An 18954-nucleotide genomic window follows, 5' to 3' on the forward strand; every position below is an offset into this window, starting at 1 on the left:
TATCAGGATCTGAAGCAGGCTCTCGACGGGAGCCTCGTTCAAGGCTGCCTCGCTCCATGGGCTCAAGCCACGCCCCCTTGCAACCTGCTAAGCCTCATGCCATCCAACTGCAATTCATAATGTCAAATGTAATGTAACCCATTAACTTTGTTCTCCAAATGTAATTATTGTAACATGTAAATTTGCACCCGGATACCTTTTGGGTTTGGAGCGCCATATAAGTAAATAAATACCCAAATAAACATTGTGAGTAAAGCCCCCGTTTGAATTCAAGCTGCGCTTTGAATTTTGCCACTTGGTTGAATCGAGCTGCATTTTAATTATAGCCACTGTTTTAAATCTAGCTGCACTTTGTATTTTGCCACTGTGTTGAATCTATTTGCATTTTGAGTGTAAAGCAGTGCCCCCAACCCCGCAATTTGATTCTTCAAAGCGATAACATTCAAAGTGCAGCTAGATTTAACACAGTGGCTACCCTCAAAATGAAACTCAAGTGGGTCCACGATCTGAATTCTAGCTCGGCTTTGAATTTTGGCATTGTTTTTAATCCAGCCGCGCTTTGAATCTCAACCACCCTTAATCTAGCTGCCTTTGAGTTTGCTGATAGTGCTGCAGAGCAGAGGCAGCATACTATCCATCATGCCAAGCTGCTCAAGGTTAGAGGGGCACTATGGCGCACCAGAAATCTGGCTAACCCTTCTCCTCCTCCTTTAGCTGTGAATATTCGGCACCCATCCGGAAACCTCCCACTGCACCCTTCCTCAAAGACCTCCCCCAAAATCTTCACAGCTCACCAACACCCACCGTTGCACCCTCCCAAACCCATCAAGGCCTTTGCATCCCTTGCCCGGGAACACTTGCCAATATCCCATTCACGGCTGCCCCACTGACTCTCACACACGTGCCATAGGCACCCAAGAATCCTTTAAAACACACAATCAGCAACACTCTGAGCCTCTCATCTCTGCACACTTCACCCTGTCCTCCCCACTCCCCGCCCTCCTCCACCTAAGATACCTGCCTGCACCTCTGACTTACACCATTGCAACCTCCCCCAACGCGCGCAACCTAGTGAAATCACTCTTCAACACATCCTTCAACACCCTCAGCACTGGCCCCACTCAGCACACCCCTTTGGAAATCAACAACCTGATGTCATCTCCAACATTACACATCCCTCTCTCCCTGTCCACCTCCATTCATCTACAATCCCACTTGGCGACACCAGTCACAGCCCTGCACCCACCCCGGTCCCTCTTCCACCTGACTCCACACCTCTGATGAGGGACCCACCTGCAATTCCCTCGCTGCTCCCCTTTCTGGGGGGGGGCCAACAACCTCTGTCCATCTAATCAAGTTTCATGCCTCTTAATTAACGCCAGATCTGTCGCCACAAAACAATACACCATATACGACTTGATTTCCTCTGAAAGTCCAGACATCCTTTTCATCACAGAAACCTGGTACTCTGACGTTTCTATCATTTCGTATCCATTAGTTTCTTTCATATCGTATCTATTCAGCCTGGGGTAAATGCACATGAGGCATTTACCCCAAGCTGCACACTAATCCTGCACAACAGAACCAGCAGAGCAGGCGGGATCGCCATCCTCCCAGAATTATACATCGCCATCTCCCACTCAGAGGAACAAGCCTGCAACGCAGACTGAAAATGCCTCCTAGTGAAATTTCGCCTCAATTCCTCTTACCCACAGCTTTTTACTCCTATACAGATCTCCCGGCTATAACAGAAACTTGGCTGATGCTCTAAGCGACTCTCTAGTGGCCACCCTAGTCGCTCACGCAGCCCTCACCATGGTAGACTATCTCAGTTTATCGTACGATGCCCGCCTAACCCCATGACAATCACTCCTGGACAACCTGCAAGCCCCCAAAACGGCTCAACTGATTTCAGGTGCCATGCACATGGCATGACATACACTAGATGCAATATTCGGCTCCTCCAACCTGATCTCCTTGCCACCTCCCCCCCCCCCCCCCAACTACTAATCTGGACAGACCATGCAGCATCTTCTCGCTATCGACTGCAATCGCTCCTCCCTGCTTGACTAACACTGAACTGTCCACCTGCTTACCGCTGTAGAACAAGGCCATACTAACTCGACTTGGCTGACTCGCTACGTGCCTCCCTCCCCAATCTCCCTCTCCATCCACCATTTTGACCCTTGAGTGGTCTGAGGGCTCTGCAATGCCCTCAGACCACTCGCCTTCCACCAGATCCTCCTCCCACAGACAAGGCCCTTCCTCCTAGATGGTTCACCCCGTCACTCAAATCCCTCACTTAACCGCACCCTGGAGCACATATGGCGGGCCGTCCCATCTCCTGAGAATAGAGCTGCTTACGCCATTCAGATGAAAGCCTACAAAGCAGAAATCCGGATGGCCAAAAGAATCCTTCTGGAACAGAATCTCTAACGCCCATAACACCAGCAGGGAACTCCACAAGATCATCTTAGAATTAAAGGCCCTTCACTGCACTCAACCCCCTCCCCAAACTCCCAAGCACTCTGTGATAGATACCTCCTCAGACCACTTCCTCACAATTTCTGTGGAAAAAAAACCTCCCCATCGGCGATAAACTAGCAGTGCTCCTGTCGCCATTGCCTGCATCCTGGTCCGATCCCACATATTCTCCTGTCTCGACCCGAATTCCTGAAGGTGCTTGCTAGCAGCCGCCCGTCCGGATCCCCGGGAGATCCATGCCCTCCTTAATGATATTGTTTGCTCAACCTGTGTAGGTAGCATCGCAGGATCTATAATTATTTCCTCATCTCAGGCATATTCTCAGCAGCGTTTAAGACATCACACATCAAACCCCTGCTCAAAAAACCTTCGCTTGACCCCCCCTCCTTCCAGCCAATTACAGACCTATCACTAACAATCTCTTCATAGCCAAACTTATTGAACGAATGGCCTATTCCCAGCTTTGCCTTTTCACTGACTCCAACCTCCTCCTTGACTGCGCTGAGTCCGGCTTCAGATCCCTTAGAGGAACTGAATCATCCCTAGTCTCCATTTGGGATGACCTCAAAGAACTGCAGACTCAGAAGTCTGTACTGTACTTATCCTCCTCGACCTCTGTGTTCTTTGACACTATAGACCAATGCATCCTCACCGACAGTCTACTCACTCAGCATTATGGACAAATCATTTAGGTGGATTTCCTCCTTCCTCGTTAACAAATCAACCCTGTTCCTCCCTTCTCGACAACCCCCCCCCCCCCCCCCCCACCGGGCCACCCTGTCACCAACGGGGAACCACAGGGTGCCTCCATATCCCCCCCTGCTCTTCAACCTTCACCTGAGCCCCTTCCCTGCTCTCATTCGCTCACATATGACCTAACCTGCAACAACAGCGCAGACAACACCCTGATCATCTTAAAGATCCCGAAGTCCTCGTCCATCCCCTATTCCAACCTCACTTCAAATCGACTACTGGATGATGCTAACCACCTCCTCCTCAACCAGGGAAAAAACAATAATCATGATGTGCAGGAAGACTACGCCCCCCCTCAACCACCCCTTCTCTATCCTCTCGCATCCAACTAACTAAAGAACCTGCGATGTATGTACCATGTACTGGTATCGGACACATTCACACAACATCAACTATGTGTCTAAATATTGCTGTCTACGCTCTGCATTCTCAGCCGCAGGTTCCCTTATCTCTCCTACACTCGCAGAATAACAGCGATCATGATTGTCATCCTCTCCAACCTAGACTACGCCAACTCCCTTTACCTGGGTGCCCCTGCATATTTATTATTATTAATTTCATTTTATAAAGTGTACAAACAACCCAGGGGCATTGAGGCACTGGTTACAAGAACATGTTCATTACATTAGATTTAGGAAGAAGAAAATAAATAAAACAGAAAGAATGCAGCTATCACAGGTACAGGTAAGGGAAGAAGGGTAGCAGAGCGAAAACAAGTCGGGTAGCAGAGTGAAGGCAAACCAGGTAGCAGAGCGAAAGCAAGGCTGTCTATTGAAACAGCTGGTTTTTTAGGGTTATGCAGATTACCCATTATGAGTGAGTGTGGGAGGGCATTCCAGTATTTGACTGCAGTGTAGGGGAAGCTAGAGCCTCCAGCTTTTACTCGCCTGACTTAAGGTAGGATTAGGTGGTGCACATAAGGTGTCCTGGTGGGTCTGGTAGATGGGGCTTTGTTGATTTTGTGGGTGGGGTAAGGGGGGCAGTTTAAGGGAGGCATTTATGGGTGATAGGGTTTTAAATATAATGCTTTCTCAGATAGGCAGCCAGTGAGCATCTCTTCTGTCAGCTGAGATATGTTCTTGAGAATATTGAGTGCTTCTTGCAAGGCATTGTTTTGTATAACTTGTAGTTTCTGAATGTTTCTGGAAGATGTGCCTGAGAAGATGACATTACAGTAATCTAGCTTAGAGCCGATGACTGCTCGGGCTATAGTTGGCCAACTGTCTTTGGCGAGTAAGGGCCTTGATGCGTTTAGTACTTGCTGTCCAGATGTTCCAGAGGCTGCTCGGTTGAACAGGCTCTGATCAGCCAATCGTCCAGGTAGGGGTAGATGTGAATCCCCCTCCTCTGTAGATTTGCTGCCACCACCGCCATCAGCTTGGTGAATACCTAGGGCGGAGGTCAGCCCGAATGGCAGTACTAGAAACTGATACTGAGAACTGCCAACAGCGAATCTCTGGTATTTTCTTTGTTTGAGATTAATCGGCACATGAAAATAAGCATCCTGAAGATCGAATGACACCATCCAATCCTGGAACTGAAGCACCTGGAGGATCTGCGAAAGAGCGACCATCTTGAACGTGTCCTTCCTGAGGAACTTGTTCAAGCGTTTCAAGTCCAAGATGGGTTGCAACCCTGCGTCCTTTTTCGGGATCAGGAAATTAGAGTACCAGCCTTGATTTCTTTCCGCTACAGGTACCTGTTAGATTACACCCTTCTACAACAGTTTCCGAACTTCCTTTAGGAGGAGCGGATCTGGTACTTTCAAGGACTGGCCTCTTGGGGGACAGTTTGGTGGTCTCTACAGAAAGGGGAGTCAGTAGCCATGGGTGAGAGTTTGCAGAGCCCCCAAGCATCTGCTGTAATACTTTGCCGTTCTTTCGGATGCTGGGCTAACCTGCCTCCCACTGCAGACAAATATTTTTCAAAGCGATTTTGGGGTACTCGCCGTGTGTGGGAGGCAAGGAGGCAGTAGCTGTAGCAGCTCCTCTACCTGACCCACCTTGGCCACCCTGTGGTTGTCTTCTCTGTCCCCTTTGCGTAAACTGACCTCTTGCTCTCTCAGTAGAGGAGTAGTATTGAAATTAATAATTTCTAAATTTCCACATTAGAAGACAGTTGGTCGACTCTGTTGGGGCTGTCTAATGGCCAGACTGAGATTTTGCTCCAATGCCATGGCAATTGCCTCCCACAAAGTGTACGTAAACATTGCCAGTGCGCAAGTTGCATTGGCTGCCTTCAGTTCCATACTCCCTGAAGAAAATACGTTCTTTCCAATAGCATAAAGCCTTTTATCCTACCTGTCTGGAGGGATCGTGGGATAGGCTGCTCCCTTCGAAGCAGCAGTGGCTGCTTGAACAAAAAGGCTTGGAGGACGTGGATGTTTCAAAGGAAGATCCAGATCCACTGATGAGGGTCTGTATTTCTTGGTTAAGTCCTTGTGGACTGCAGGAATGGTGCCCAGATTTTTCTAGTTCTCCAAGACCATATTCTTGACTACAGTATGAAAGGGAAGGACTGGGTCTTAGGTGGCCCCTTATCCAAGAGATCAGCCAAGTCTTCTTGTTCATACTCGACAGATCTATCTCGAGCCCAAGTATTCTATAAACGTAGCAATTACTGCTCTATAAGAAGCATCAGCATGTCCTGAGCCTTCAGGAGTGCCAAAATCAACTTCTGGGGAAGTATACAGACCACTGGCATCCTTCAGGGTGTCCACAAAGTCCCTCATTCTTGATTCTTGGGAAATCAGTTCCTCTGGAACACCAGGAGTGATGTACTGCTGTCCTAAACCATAAATAGGGCTCCACCTCCTCCTCCTCATATATACAGGCCATAGACTTAGTCTCTTCTGTCTTGTGATTTGTAAAACTTAGACGGTTCCGAAAAGGATGTCTAGGGCCTCGACTCCGATGACTTTGCCTTCGATGTGCTCGGCTGCTATGCCTTCGACAGTGTCGAGTGGGTCGGAGGAGGGATATCCCTTTGAGGCGTCGAGGCCATAAGAGGCGCACGAGATGCATTTGAGGTCTTGGAAGCCTTCGACAACCTGCTGTCCGGGCTCTTGGGCGTGCAGTCAGTGGTTTTCATCGACACCGTGTCGAGCTTCCAAGTGATGGTGTCGGGAGTCTCTAACGACTTCTTTGAAGGGGCTGAAGTCGCCGCTTTCTCAAACACTTCCAACATCTGCAGGCCAAATGTTTCCAGCTCTGCTTTACTAGCCCCCTTCTTTGGAAAGCTTACCCTGGTTCCCTTCAGGTGAAGAATCCGTAGAGGACGATCTGGAGCAATAACGCCTTTTGTTAGATCTGCTACAAGACGACGAAGAGTATTGACGAGATCTCGACGCTTGGTGCGCTTACCGTGCCTATTGGCCCAGTGTGGAGATCTCTCTCTTGGGCTCTTATCTTCAGACGATTATTTTGTAGGGGTTACCGAAGACGACTTTGGGGATTGTATGCCCAAAGCAAGTTTCCCCTTCCTCTCCTTTAAAGCTTTCCCAGCCATAGACTGGCACCAGCCACAATAGTCGACGATGGGGCCTGACCCCAGGCACCAGAGACGTACCCTATGAGGATTGGTAATGGACATCTTAGCCGAACATTCAGCACATCTCTTGAAGCCTGTTTACGGGGTATGAGCTGACATTTCAATGCAGTTATCGAACCTGCCGAGGTGAAGAACCGTTTAAAGCAGCTGTGCGGAAAAACAGAACTGAGGCAATGGGCGCAGTGCCTGCCTTTTTAGAACAGCATTGACTGCATACTTGAGGACAACAAAGGCCCTTTAAGGACACAAGGTCGACAACGCACGGCACCCTATGCTAAAACAAGGTTCCGAGCTGCAAGCAGGATATCGGAGTGTATCAAAGATGAGGAATAGGTGGGAGGACGCAATCCATTCAAAATTGTCATTCTCAAGAAACATTTATTGAAAATGATAAGAAATTGACTGACTTTATGGGTTTCCCTACCAAACACAACTAACGAGGGTGTTCATTGTCGGTAATGCAGTTACAAAATGAAGCCCATCCTCTGTCCAAAACGTAGCTATGCTGACCCGACCACTAATGGAAAACAACTAAAGTCCAGGAGAATGACTCCCTTCTCCTGGTACGGCTTCCTCGGCCTTAATAAAGAATATTCAGATAGTTCTTGGCTATCCATTGCATTAATTAGTTCAGTTCACTTAGGGGCCCTTTTCACCTCCCTGGTTTCCCCGCCTGCTCTTGTAAGATCCCCTTCCTCAACGTTCCTTCTTCAGGTCTCCTTTCTCAAGTATCCTTGAAAGTCTTTCTCTAATGTCCAACTTCTGAGAATTAGAACCAATCTTCGTATTGTTACCTTTCTCGGTTCTTTTGTCACTTCGTTTCCCCCTGGGAAGAATATGACTGTTCCAGAAGTGATATTTATTCTTCTAGTTTAGTGTCTCCCTGGGACGAGTATGATACTTGGTGTATTCATTCTCACTTTCTTGTTCACTAGTTCTGCCACTGGGATGATTAGAATATCCCCAGTAATCATTCTCTCTATTTTGGTTACTTGCTTCATCACTGTGACGAGTAGGATGACCCCGGTAATGATTCATACTCTCTTGGTTACTTTTGTGATAATAAGTGTGTAACTTTTATCTTTCACTGTGACGAGGGTGAGTGTCCAAAACGTTATATTCGCATATTCCCCTGTTGCGAATATGATTCTGACATGTATTATTGCCTCTTCTGGGTCCTCTGCTCTCCCCCTTGCCTTCCTTTTAGTGGGGCTGCGTCACCGGGTTGGTGTCTTTCTCCTTCTCCTGTTAGGCTGTGAAAGTCAGGACAGCTCTTGCGTGCGGCGACTCCTCCTCTGCTTTGTGGTAGGCGGTATCGGCTTGGTTAGTGGTTTCTTTGCTCTCCCTGTGTCGGTCACAGCTTCCTCCTCGTATGTCTCTCCTGGTATCCGCTACAACCTTACCCGCTCTCTTGCTAGCCTTCCTTGTTTGTCCCTCCTGGGACTAGAGTCGGCTTGACAGGCTCTCTAGTTTTCCCTTTGAACCGTGCAGCTCAGGCACGTTCTCTACAGCTCCTTCCAATCTTGGGAAGCAGCGTTTCCCCGTGTTCACCAGTGTCGCTCACGCAGCTAGCTTGAAACTCCCAGGCCTCTCGCTGATGTCCCCTCTCCTTCCACTCCTATGACAGTCTCCTGGGGCTTCCCCTGTGTCTTATGGAAGTCCTTCTTCAGTGTCTCAGTCATATTAGTTATGACTCCCTTGCTTTTCTTCGTCCCAGTACCATCCAGATACTTAACTCTCATATAACATTACAGTAGCGGATGTATAAAGATTCTTACTGTTTTCTCCCAACAGAGTTGTTATTGTTGGGTTGCTGAGTGAATTGGGAAGGGAGTTTCTCATCGGAACGGGAGTCCCTGTCCCCATGGGGGAGGGGTGGAGGAGAGAGTCTCTCCCGGTGACGTCCTGCTTGCCTCTACCCCTAGGGAGGGTATCCTGTACGGGGGATCACCTCCCTAGCCTAACGAGGAAAGGCTCCCCCTTGGGGGAAGTGACTCTATGCCACGATTTGTCAGAGCACCCATGTATTTCTCTCTGAAATGTATTATTTTGATGCTTTGCGCAGATTATCAGATAATCTTATTAGGTGAAAAACCTAACCAAAATGAATGCTGCTTAATTTTGTTCTTTTCATTTTTTAGCAGCCGAGAATGAAGTTCTCGAATAAAGGTACAGCTCCAAATGGTCTTCCTAACTGCATCATGCTACCTGTGTGGAAGTGTTCCAGAATAACTATGGAATAGTAAGTACACCTGTTTTTATCTTTAATTGTAATGTTCACAGCTGTCCCTGGAGTAACATTTCAAGAAAAACGGTTGTGCAAGTTTGAGGTTTTAGCATGGTACATTTTGTTCAAATAAAAGCAGGTGAAATTAATTATTTTAAGTGAAACCGAAAGATCCCTACCTCATGTCCCAGCTCCCTTCCCCCTCTTCACGCCACTCCCCCAGTTCGTCATTGTAATCAGTGGCGTCAATCACTATTTCTAGGGTGCATCAATTGACCCAATGACATGAAATGTTCTCCACAGGTTTCTGCGTTGACATCCATACCTCGTTGGAAAGTAACACGCATCACAAAAATGTAGAGTTGAGGGTCCATCCTTTTTTTCCTCCCATGCTAAATACAGATAGTTTCTCACTTCTAGACCAGCATTCTGAAAAACACAAAAGCTAGTGTTGCCAGTTGGAAACCTGAAGATTGTCCCATACTTTCCAGGAGCTACTTCGCAAGTGTTGGAAAAACTGCTCTACATCTGCAACCAGAGACCACAACAGTATAGATTTACTATTGTGGATAAAAAGTGCCAATATGGCACTATTGCGATTCTGAAGGCTGAAAAAGAAAAGTCTTGTGTCAACTGTAAACAATAGAAAGTTAGGCTAAGAATATACTCCCCAGTAAAGATGGGGCTGAAAGTCACCATCCATAGTTCATATCTGTGTTAATCCGAAACGCTGCTTTAATATCAAGGTTACAAAACCACCTTAACTGTTGAATCCCAATTCCCCATTGACATAAAACAGGTACCTTAGTTGAGCACATATTTGAAAATTTTATTCCAACAAGTCCCTGATTCCGAAAAACTGTCTAATCGTGAATTTTAGGGGTGTCAAAGAAAGAGCTGACACAAAGGTGGCATGTATTTGGTTATAGACTTTTATTTATTGTATAGAAAACCTAACTGTCCCTAACTCTAAGAGGTGTTTCTCTTCCTCGAAACTAATACTAAAGGGTCTGTCAGAATGTCTGTCAAATTAAAGTTCCATCGTCCTGTGTGAGATAACTAACATTAGTACCCGGCGAGAGACCATCAGAATGCAACAAGCATTCTGATTTGCTCTCGCCGGGTCATTACCCGGCCGAGAATCCTTCGATTCTCGGCCGGGATTCCAGCCGCCTTGTCCTCGGCAGGGGGCGTGGCAGCCCCTCAGCCAATGAGGAGGCTCGAAGCGGGGCCATCCCCCCTCCGAGCCTCCCCACGACTGAGAAGCTGCCTTCGCCCCACGCCGGGGACTCGGGTAAGCTTTTTCTTTTTCCTTCCCTCCCTCCCTCCCTCCCTCCCTCCTCCCTACCACACTTACCTTTTTGCTCCTGCGTCCCTGCTGGGCAACGATGGCAGGCTCCAGCAGTATGGAGACTCGGAGCGGGCCATCCCCGCTCCGCGCCTCCACACGGCTGGAGGCTTCCATCGTCCCCCAGCGGGGACGCAGGTACGTTTTTTTTTTTTTTTTCTTCCCCTCCCTCCCTTCCACCCTCCCAACCCCACTTACCTTCTGCTTCTTTTTTTTTCGGGAGCAGACGCGCTGGGACCACTTTTGTTCCCAGCGTGTCCGCTCCCGATGGCCGCCATGGAAAGGGAAAACGGACTCTGTTTTCCCTTTCCCGGTGGCCATTTTTGTTCATTATTTTTTTTTTTTTCACGGCGCAAGTGAAAAAAAGCCATTAGCACCCCGATCCAACGTGCCGGGGTGCTAATGGCAATAAGACCCTTGGCGGCCCGCCGCAGGTAATGCCCGGGGGCTACGCTCGGGCCTATAACTACGGCCCCAGGCATTACCTGGGGCGGTATTGGCCCGCCGCCTCGGGTCTTATTGCCACAGAATGTTACTTCTTCAGGAGAATGGCTCCCTTCTCCGGCTTCTTGAGCAGTGTCCAAAAGAATGTTCTCTCACAACTGAAGGACCAGGGGGAATGACTCCCTTCCCTTGGCTTACGGGTTTCTCCAAGTCTTTATGCAACTTCACACACAAAAAAACCAGGGGGAATGATACCCTGGTGTCTCAAGTCCAACTTTGAGCCCTGGACCAAGAGAGTGCCTCCCTTCTCCTAGTATTAGTTGGTACAGTTCACAAGGTCAGGGGGAATGACTCCCTTGCCCCTGGCGTCTTTATCCAAATTCCTGGGTCTGAATCGGGGGAATGGCTGCCTTCTCCTGGTATTGTTTGGCACAGTTCTTCCTCACTGCTTTCAGCTTTTCACGCTTTTTTCCACTTTAGTCTGTTAGCAAAGTTCAAAATCTTGTTGGGCTCCTAGACCCTTCTCTGATGGCAGGTGGTCCTGTCGCTACCACTGTGCCGAGGAAGATTTCCTCTGATGCTCTCTTTCTAACTGTTGGAGTCCCAGACTGTTCTGGTACTCTCGTTGGGGTACTTCACCCTTCTTGCGTTTGGGGTAGGGTCCCTAACCCATCCATTGTGGTCAGTCGGTGGGTGTCTGTCTTTCACTGACCCGAGGAAGATGATACTGGAGGCACAACTCGCTGTGCAAAGGAAAAGCTGTTCAAGCTTTTCGAAAGCCTGCTCCTGTGTCCCCATATCTTCCGTACCTCCACTTACCTTCTTTGGGGGCTTCGGTACATCACTGGGGCTTCCTCTGACCAGGACCGGCTTTGTCTGATCTTCGGGCTTGTCTCCCTTCAGGATCTGCAGCGCAGCATCTTTGCGCACAGCCCAGCTTGCTTCCCTCTCTGGGTCTAGTGCTTGGCTCTGAACAACCAAACCCAACGGAGAACTCCCACAGCTGTTGGCCGGCATTCTCTGTATCTTCCTCCCGCTGGCCTACCAGCAGGCTTTGACTCACCCGCTTTGGAGATCTGCCATACCCACTTTCTCTGATTGCTTCGTTCTGCACCATGGACGGGCTTGATTTATTCAGTTACATGCAATTAATGAAATAATAACTCATGAAAAAAAAACAAATGAAAAACCACAAAATAATTTCGTTTTTTGTTGGTTTTTAGGGGTTCTCCTTCAAAGCCCCCCCTTTTTATAATATTTTCCCCCACCCCCAAAAGACTATTCACTCTCACAACCCAATTTTTTCAGAATTAGTTATTTTGGTATTCATTTTTTCATTTGTTTTGCATTCAATATTAGAACACCCGAGAGGGTGTTTGAGGGTTGTGATGGTCAATCTGCGGGCTATACGAACTGGTATAGCCCGCAGACTGAATACAGCCCGCATTTACTGGCGTAATTGTAAGACTGCAGAGTTGCTGTTTTCTGGTCTCTGTGTAATTTCGGAATGGAAAGAGTTAACTTTCCGTCCCGAATTACACGTTGCAAGACCGTGTGCAACGCAGCCCTGCCCACTGATGTGAAGCTGGAAGAAACACTTTCCCTTCGTATGGAAAGCGTTTCATGAAATGTAAAACCTCAGAGAAAGGAAAGCTGCATTTCCCTTTGTTCTGGAACTTGCCATGTTTCATTTTTCGTGCAATTAAGACACGGGGCACCTTGCTCTCACCTCCTCACGTTGTTTGCATGTTTGGTGCACAGTAGTATGGGAAGGATAATGGGAAACCAGAGCATACAAAGGTAAGTTTATAGCACGCGAAGTTACTTTATATTCAGAGTGTCCTTTCTAATGTTGTGCTACTGTGTTTAAGTGTGCAATATTTGGAAGGGTATGTTGTGTTGGGGGGTGGAGAGGGGAACACATGAAGTTACCTTAATGGAAACACTGGACAGGCATGCCCACACCTGATTTCTGTTTAATAGCATACTCCTCCCACCCAATCTCCTTCCACCACACCATAAAAAAATTGAGACCAGTTTCATTGAAGTACAAAAAAATTGCAAAAAGGTAAATAAATGTCTTCAACATTTATTTACCATTTTGCAATATTTTGTAATTCAATTAAGTCTCATTTATTGTACTTTAATACAACTCTGAAGGTGTTATAATAGCTTTATAGACCTGCATCGCGGGCCGTACCGGGCGTTATGGTCCCTCATACCACGTTAAAGGCCCTTGCTCTGCTCGGGCCATTAACTCGGTCTTCAGGGCCCATAACGCCTGTTACGGCCCTCGCTGCAGATCTATAAAGCTATATAATCACTGCATACCGATTTATTCGATAGTCCCTTGTTTCTTTTTATACATTGTATCGAGTTCCTCCCATGCAGATTGAAAAAGTCCTTTGTCTCTATTAATGGTACAAACTTCACGCCTCCTCTGGGCCAATTTGTACCAGTACTTGAAGAGTATGAAATATTTGTCTATAGTGATCTTCTTCGTCTTGGTATCTTCTCCATTTAACAGAGGAGTGCTTGGTTTGAGTCCTCTAATCTTCCTTTGTCTAGTCCTGTTGAAAGGTTGGTTAGCATTAGTCACTAGGTCTGCTTCAGCCCTGTTATTACTACATAAGAGAACGGGAGGTAACAATAGCTTAAAATGGCATTTTTAGCATATCTCTCCATAGATCCTACAGGTTTCGGGGCCTCAAGGATGAGATGGTGTAGAAGTTGACTCATGGGACTTAAGCCCCATGAGGGGTTTGATATTATCATTACCCTGTGGGGATAGAGTTTAGAGGGCCCTTTCTCCAGATCAATGTCCTTGCCACCAGGAGGGTGGTCCCTCTCCATGAGGTCCTCCCGCATGTTACCACCCACAGGGTCTCTATTGGGAAGCAGCTTCACCTCCCTAACCTCATTTAAAGTGGTTCAGCTCTGGGGAGAAGTGACAAGCGTAGGTGAAATCACAAAATATGTCTTCATGCTGCAAAATACATCGACTTAGTTATAGTGCCACATTTGGTAATGCCTTCTTGCTAGAAGGATGTGTTTTAATTCTCCCCAGCCTTCAAGGTTAGCTCCACTCTTCAAGAAGCTATCACTTGATCATTTCTAAATTTCCAACTCCAATCCCCAATTCGGTTATCTGCTGAAGATTTGCTGAAAGGTAGTAGGAATGCACTTACTACTTTCTGAAAATAATGCATTACAATGTTATTAGCAATCTGGTTATCACATGCCATTGGCCACCATCGCTTTCCTGGATGTGAAGGAAGGGTTTCTTTATACAGTGGATACCAGAGAAACCATATTTTTGGTTAACCCTTTGAATGCTCTTAGGAGGAGTGTCTTTACATGCCACAAGGTGTGTATACATAGACATACTGATTTAGGGGTGTAACCTAAACCCTGTGTCCACTCCCACATAAATTACCAGATATCCCTGGGCAAAGCTATTCTGTTTCTCCTAGCACATGAAGCCACCTGTCCCCCCATACTCGCCACCCCTGTGGGAGGAAACACTTGAAATGTTAAGTTGGGAATGTCTTCTGTTTTGGACACCCTAGATCACAATTCTAACTGGTTTTATTTGACATGAGATGTTTTCTTGTTAGGAAATTAACAATAATCATAGATTTTCCAAGGCAAGTTATCGACTAAGCAATTCATGGCCACTTGTGTCCCTCAAGGATCAGTATTTTCCCCACTTTGACTTAATATATGTACAAACCACTTTCCAATCTCTTCCAGAGTCTCTGTGTCCGGTTTCATTGCTACACCAATGACTCGGCTGTTCATAAAACCTACTGGAGATATGCAAGATGGCACTAGGAATCATAATAATGTTTTCTCAAACATCTTCCCTGTCTCCTGATGTTTCTTTCTGCATTTTGACTGCTAGATTGCTTATAACCCCCTCCTCCTTTACCCAGTGAAAATGGAAATCCTGGTTTGCAGAACCCCTCCAGATTGCCCACATTACATTCAGGGATCTATGACAGAATCTCTTATAGGGAGATCAGAGATGGGGACTGGGTGAGTTTTAGCGTCTGGGATGTCACCTTGCTGTGTGAAGGAACCCCTGTAGATGATGTATAGGTTATCACTCAGTCCTCTGTTATAGCTCACACTCACCCATCACAGTTCCATAAAGTGGAATGTTATTTGAGTTGAGAATGTTGGAAGCTTGGAATGTGTGGTAGTAAGAGCATGGAGAAGGTGGAGGATGCTTGTATGCAGCCTACTGATGGAACCTAAATAAGTCTTAATTCAACTAAATTAATAGGACTCATTTTATGAAATCCTCCTCCTTGATCTTTCCCTGAGGCTCACCCCAACCAGCTCATGGACCTCTTCTTCTGCGACCAAGGGTTTTTCAACAGGAAATGTAACCACCAACAGGGAAACGTAGGACATTAATATTTAGGACATGTATCCCTTTTATTTATTCTTCTTTGCTCTTACTTCTACCCCTTACTTCTTGCTATGCCACATAAACCAATCTATCACCACATCTCAACCAATGCGTCGCCTGCCCACATTAGGGAATTGTACACTCTTATCAAATGTAATTCAGACTATTTGCAGAAGCACTGCAAATAAGTGTAAGCAATTATTAAATGCATTTTTGACACGTATAGGATATTCAAAGCTTACTAATGTATTTATCGAATTTATAGATGCAGTCTTTTTGCCAATATAGTCTAAAGAAGCATTGGTCAAGCCTACAGTTGGCTTTTGTGTAGGCATTGTAGACACATTTTCCTGGCACTACTGAAATGGTACCACCTGGCCATAAGATGGCAACAGCTGGTAAACAGTATTGGTACATGGTTATATTATGTCAGTAACTGAAAATGCATGTCTAATGCCTTTATAAGAGCCAAAAGCGGTGGCTTTGTCAGTGCTTGTTTTTTAAAGGAAATTCAGTGCACACACCAGATGCCAGGAGACACATCTTGTTAATAAACCAAGTGAGCGAAGGCACAGTCTGTAAAGACATTTCAAATGGAATGTTTCCTCCTACGTATTCCTCATCTTTGACATATTTTCCATCCGGCTTCAGGTCCTTCGGAAAATGTTTCACAGTAGAGGATGCCGTGCAACGTGGTGGATCTCGTGTCACTCAGCGGCCTCCGTCGGCTCTAGAGCATGGCATCAGTATATGTAGCATGCACAGCGCCCGTTGCCTCAGTACTGTTTTTCTGCATGCACGGCATGCTTTGGATGGTTCATTATGATTTTTCTTCAAAAAATGTCGACACCTAAAACTGGCTTCAAGAGGTGTGTGGATTGTGGGTTGAAGAAGTCGATTTCAGACCCACACTGGATGTGTGCCTTGGAATCGATCATAAGGTCGAGGATTGCGGTTCATGTCAGTCTATGGCGGGAAAAGCCTTGAAGGAGAGGAAGGGGAAACCCGCCATGAGTAGACCCCTTTACAAATACCCTTTGACCACTTCTAAGAGGTTGTCGTCGGATAAGAGAAGTTCGAGGGGCACTTCGCCTCTTGTAAGCGCTCAAAACATTCCAAGCGCACTTGTTCATGATGTGGTTCCCACAATTCTTTGTCTTTCCACAAGAAATCTAAGAAGAGATGCCACTGTTCGCGCTCTTAGTCTTCACACTCCTCTCCTGACCACAGACGGGTGTGTTTTCCCGCTAATTCTGCTACCACAGCTGTATGGGAAGATTTTTGCCTTCAGACGATGGTTTTTGAGAACGTGGTCCCTCTCGCCCCTTCAGAAAGGTCTAAGGAGGCTTCTGACCCTATCGAGCCTGGCACAGCCGATAAGGAGTCCGTTAAGTTTGCAGCTTGTGTGCCCCCTAGCCTGGGCAAAATATCCTTCAAAGCTTCCTTGAGAAGTGTCAGAGACTTTGAATTCTCAAGAAAAATTCAAGCCTAAGCCTCAGACCTCCACTCCATTGACCAGACTCACTTAGAGTTCCTCGATGTCGAAACCATCAATGTCTATGTTGACGCTGTTGGTGCTGTGAGGAACCTGAGGGCATCCTCGCCCCTTTCCCTGGCAATAATTCCACCCAGGTGGCCAGGGAAAGGCCCGAAGCTACCAGAATCCAGACCCTGGAGGGGTGGAGGGGATATGCGAGGGAGGACTATGTGGGGGCTGGTAAGCTGGGGAGAGGAGTCGCAGTATCTGCCTTTTCCCTTTCATAATGAACATTCCCTTTTGCAAGCCTTTGTAGGCTATTGTCATTCCCTTCCCCATTTTCTCAGTGAGTCGCCTACTAACACCCACCAGCTTAGTACTGGGACAAGGAAGAGGCGAACAAGATCAATGTATCCTTTTCCCATTGACTGGCCCAATCACCTACACCAGTTAGGTACTGAGACGACGAGGAGGAGGAGGCAAGCAAGAGCCATGCAGAACTCCCAAACAGGTAGTGAGCAGTCTAGTCTTTTTTGGACTATCAACCTGGCGGGAAGTTTAAAACGGACATAAACAGAGAAGATGGAGTTAGCTGGGGAAGAAGTTCCACGGACTGCTGGAGCAGCGCAGACCCTTACTGGAAGGCGCCGTGCCACAAGAAGCATTCGAGACCACCAGACAGATGCAGAGCGTATGCAGTGGGAAGCGGAACTGAGGGAAGCTGGAAGCCCGTGGCAGTCTGCAGAGAGGAAGCAGTCGTGACCAGACAGAGCTTCGGAAGCGAGCTCCGAGAGACGCATTGGTGGCAGACGCAAAGTTACGGAGAGCCACTGCAGAGGAAAAGTGAAGCATCGCACGAGAGAGAGGGATCGTGGCGGTCAGAAGCCTTGCTTCATCGCCGTGAGCAACAACCAGTGAGTCAGCCTTGAAAAAGGGGACACCGTGCACTCCAGACATTTGTTTTTGAATACCGATATGAATGAAAGCCAGTACTTTTGAATACTGATTTGAACAATAGCAATTACGTTTGGAATACCAAATTAAAGGGAAGATATCAAAGAGCAATTGTGAAACCATGTAAGACTGCATGAGAAGTGGAAAGGGGACTTTTCGAAAAAAACAGAATTTTCTAAATCTATGAAGGATCTTTGCGTTGTGAGAACGAACATTGGCAAAAGCCATATGAATGCATGCAAGCAGTAAAAGATGAAAGGCGGCAAAGCAGCGGTACCGTTTATTCAAGGAACTGAAGTGTCAAGTAATGTGTATTGCTTGTGTGACCTGTAATGGGTGGGCCGTGTAGTCCGACAACTGTGCCTAGACGGAGGACACATACCTATTGAAAAGCCACTCATAACGACAGAGAAAGCTGTGAAGTTTAGAGTTTCGAGTCAATGAACTTTTGCTTTGTGAATCCTTTGAGATTTGCCTTTTTGTGAACCAGTTAAAAGTAACCAAATGAGAGGAGCTGGAACATATCCCTGAGAAATGGGTTTTGACGAAGTTGAGAGACTTGAAAGCTTTGCATTGCAAACTGGCTTTGAAGGTTGGGGGGGGGAAGGGAATGCCTTGGCGTTATGAACTGTCTTCAAGTGTGGGAAAGAGATCCCTGCTATAAGCCCAGAGCTGGGAGAAGACAGTTATTGAAGACTTAATATTTAGATATTAAAATTCGTACACATTTTTCGAAGTATCAAGTGAAGGCCAGGTTAGGTTTGGATCCAGACAGAACCTTTATTTGGACATTCTGATGCAGACTTTCCTTAGTTTTTTTTCGGTAGGGAAAATTCCCCTTAGAATAGGACAAGTTAGGCCTTTATCCCAACCTTATTTTCATTTAATAAAAGTGTATAGCCAAAACTATACTTCAAAGGGATTGTGTCCTCCGATGTATTCCTTATCTTTGATAATACTTTTCCAGCTTGCTGGCCTCGGAAATTTTTTCTGTAGAGGGCACTGCGCGTCGACGTCCGCCGAGTCGATGTCCTTCGACGGCCACCGTATCGGCGCCGACGTCACCATGCCCATGAATAGCCACGCACTGCGTCCGTTGCTCAGTTCCGTTTTTCCGCGCTTCGTGGGGCCTCGGAACGTTGTTGCTCAGTTCAGTCAGGATAACTCTATATCTACTCGAAATAATACCTACTCGTTCTCGATGGCATCTTCATCGGAACAGACGACGCCGCGATCCGGCTTCAAGAAATGTCGAGACTGCGGTAAAAAAATGTCGATAACAGATCCACACAGGATCTGCT

The 18954-nt window shown here is 46.9% G+C and overlaps 1 protein-coding gene across 3 annotated transcripts in view; it reads left to right on the plus strand.

Annotated features, from left to right (window-relative positions):
- The window catches only part of GTF3C2 (general transcription factor IIIC subunit 2), a 1345710-nt gene that overhangs the window by 207913 nt on the left and 1118843 nt on the right, over positions 1-18954 (plus strand). For 2 of the 3 annotated variants that reach the window (XM_069605483.1, XM_069605482.1), the window contains one exon: positions 8928-9028. In XM_069605483.1, coding sequence (XP_069461584.1) covers positions 8928-9028 — 101 coding nt within the window. The remainder of the gene's footprint in view (positions 1-8927; positions 9029-18954) is intronic. The other variant, XM_069605484.1, reaches the window with a different exon arrangement.

The sequence above is a fragment of the Ambystoma mexicanum genome, chromosome 4p, assembly GCF_040938575.1.
Source record: "Ambystoma mexicanum isolate Mex_15411 chromosome 4p, UKY_AmexF1_1, whole genome shotgun sequence".
Lineage (NCBI taxonomy): Eukaryota > Metazoa > Chordata > Amphibia > Caudata > Ambystomatidae > Ambystoma > Ambystoma mexicanum.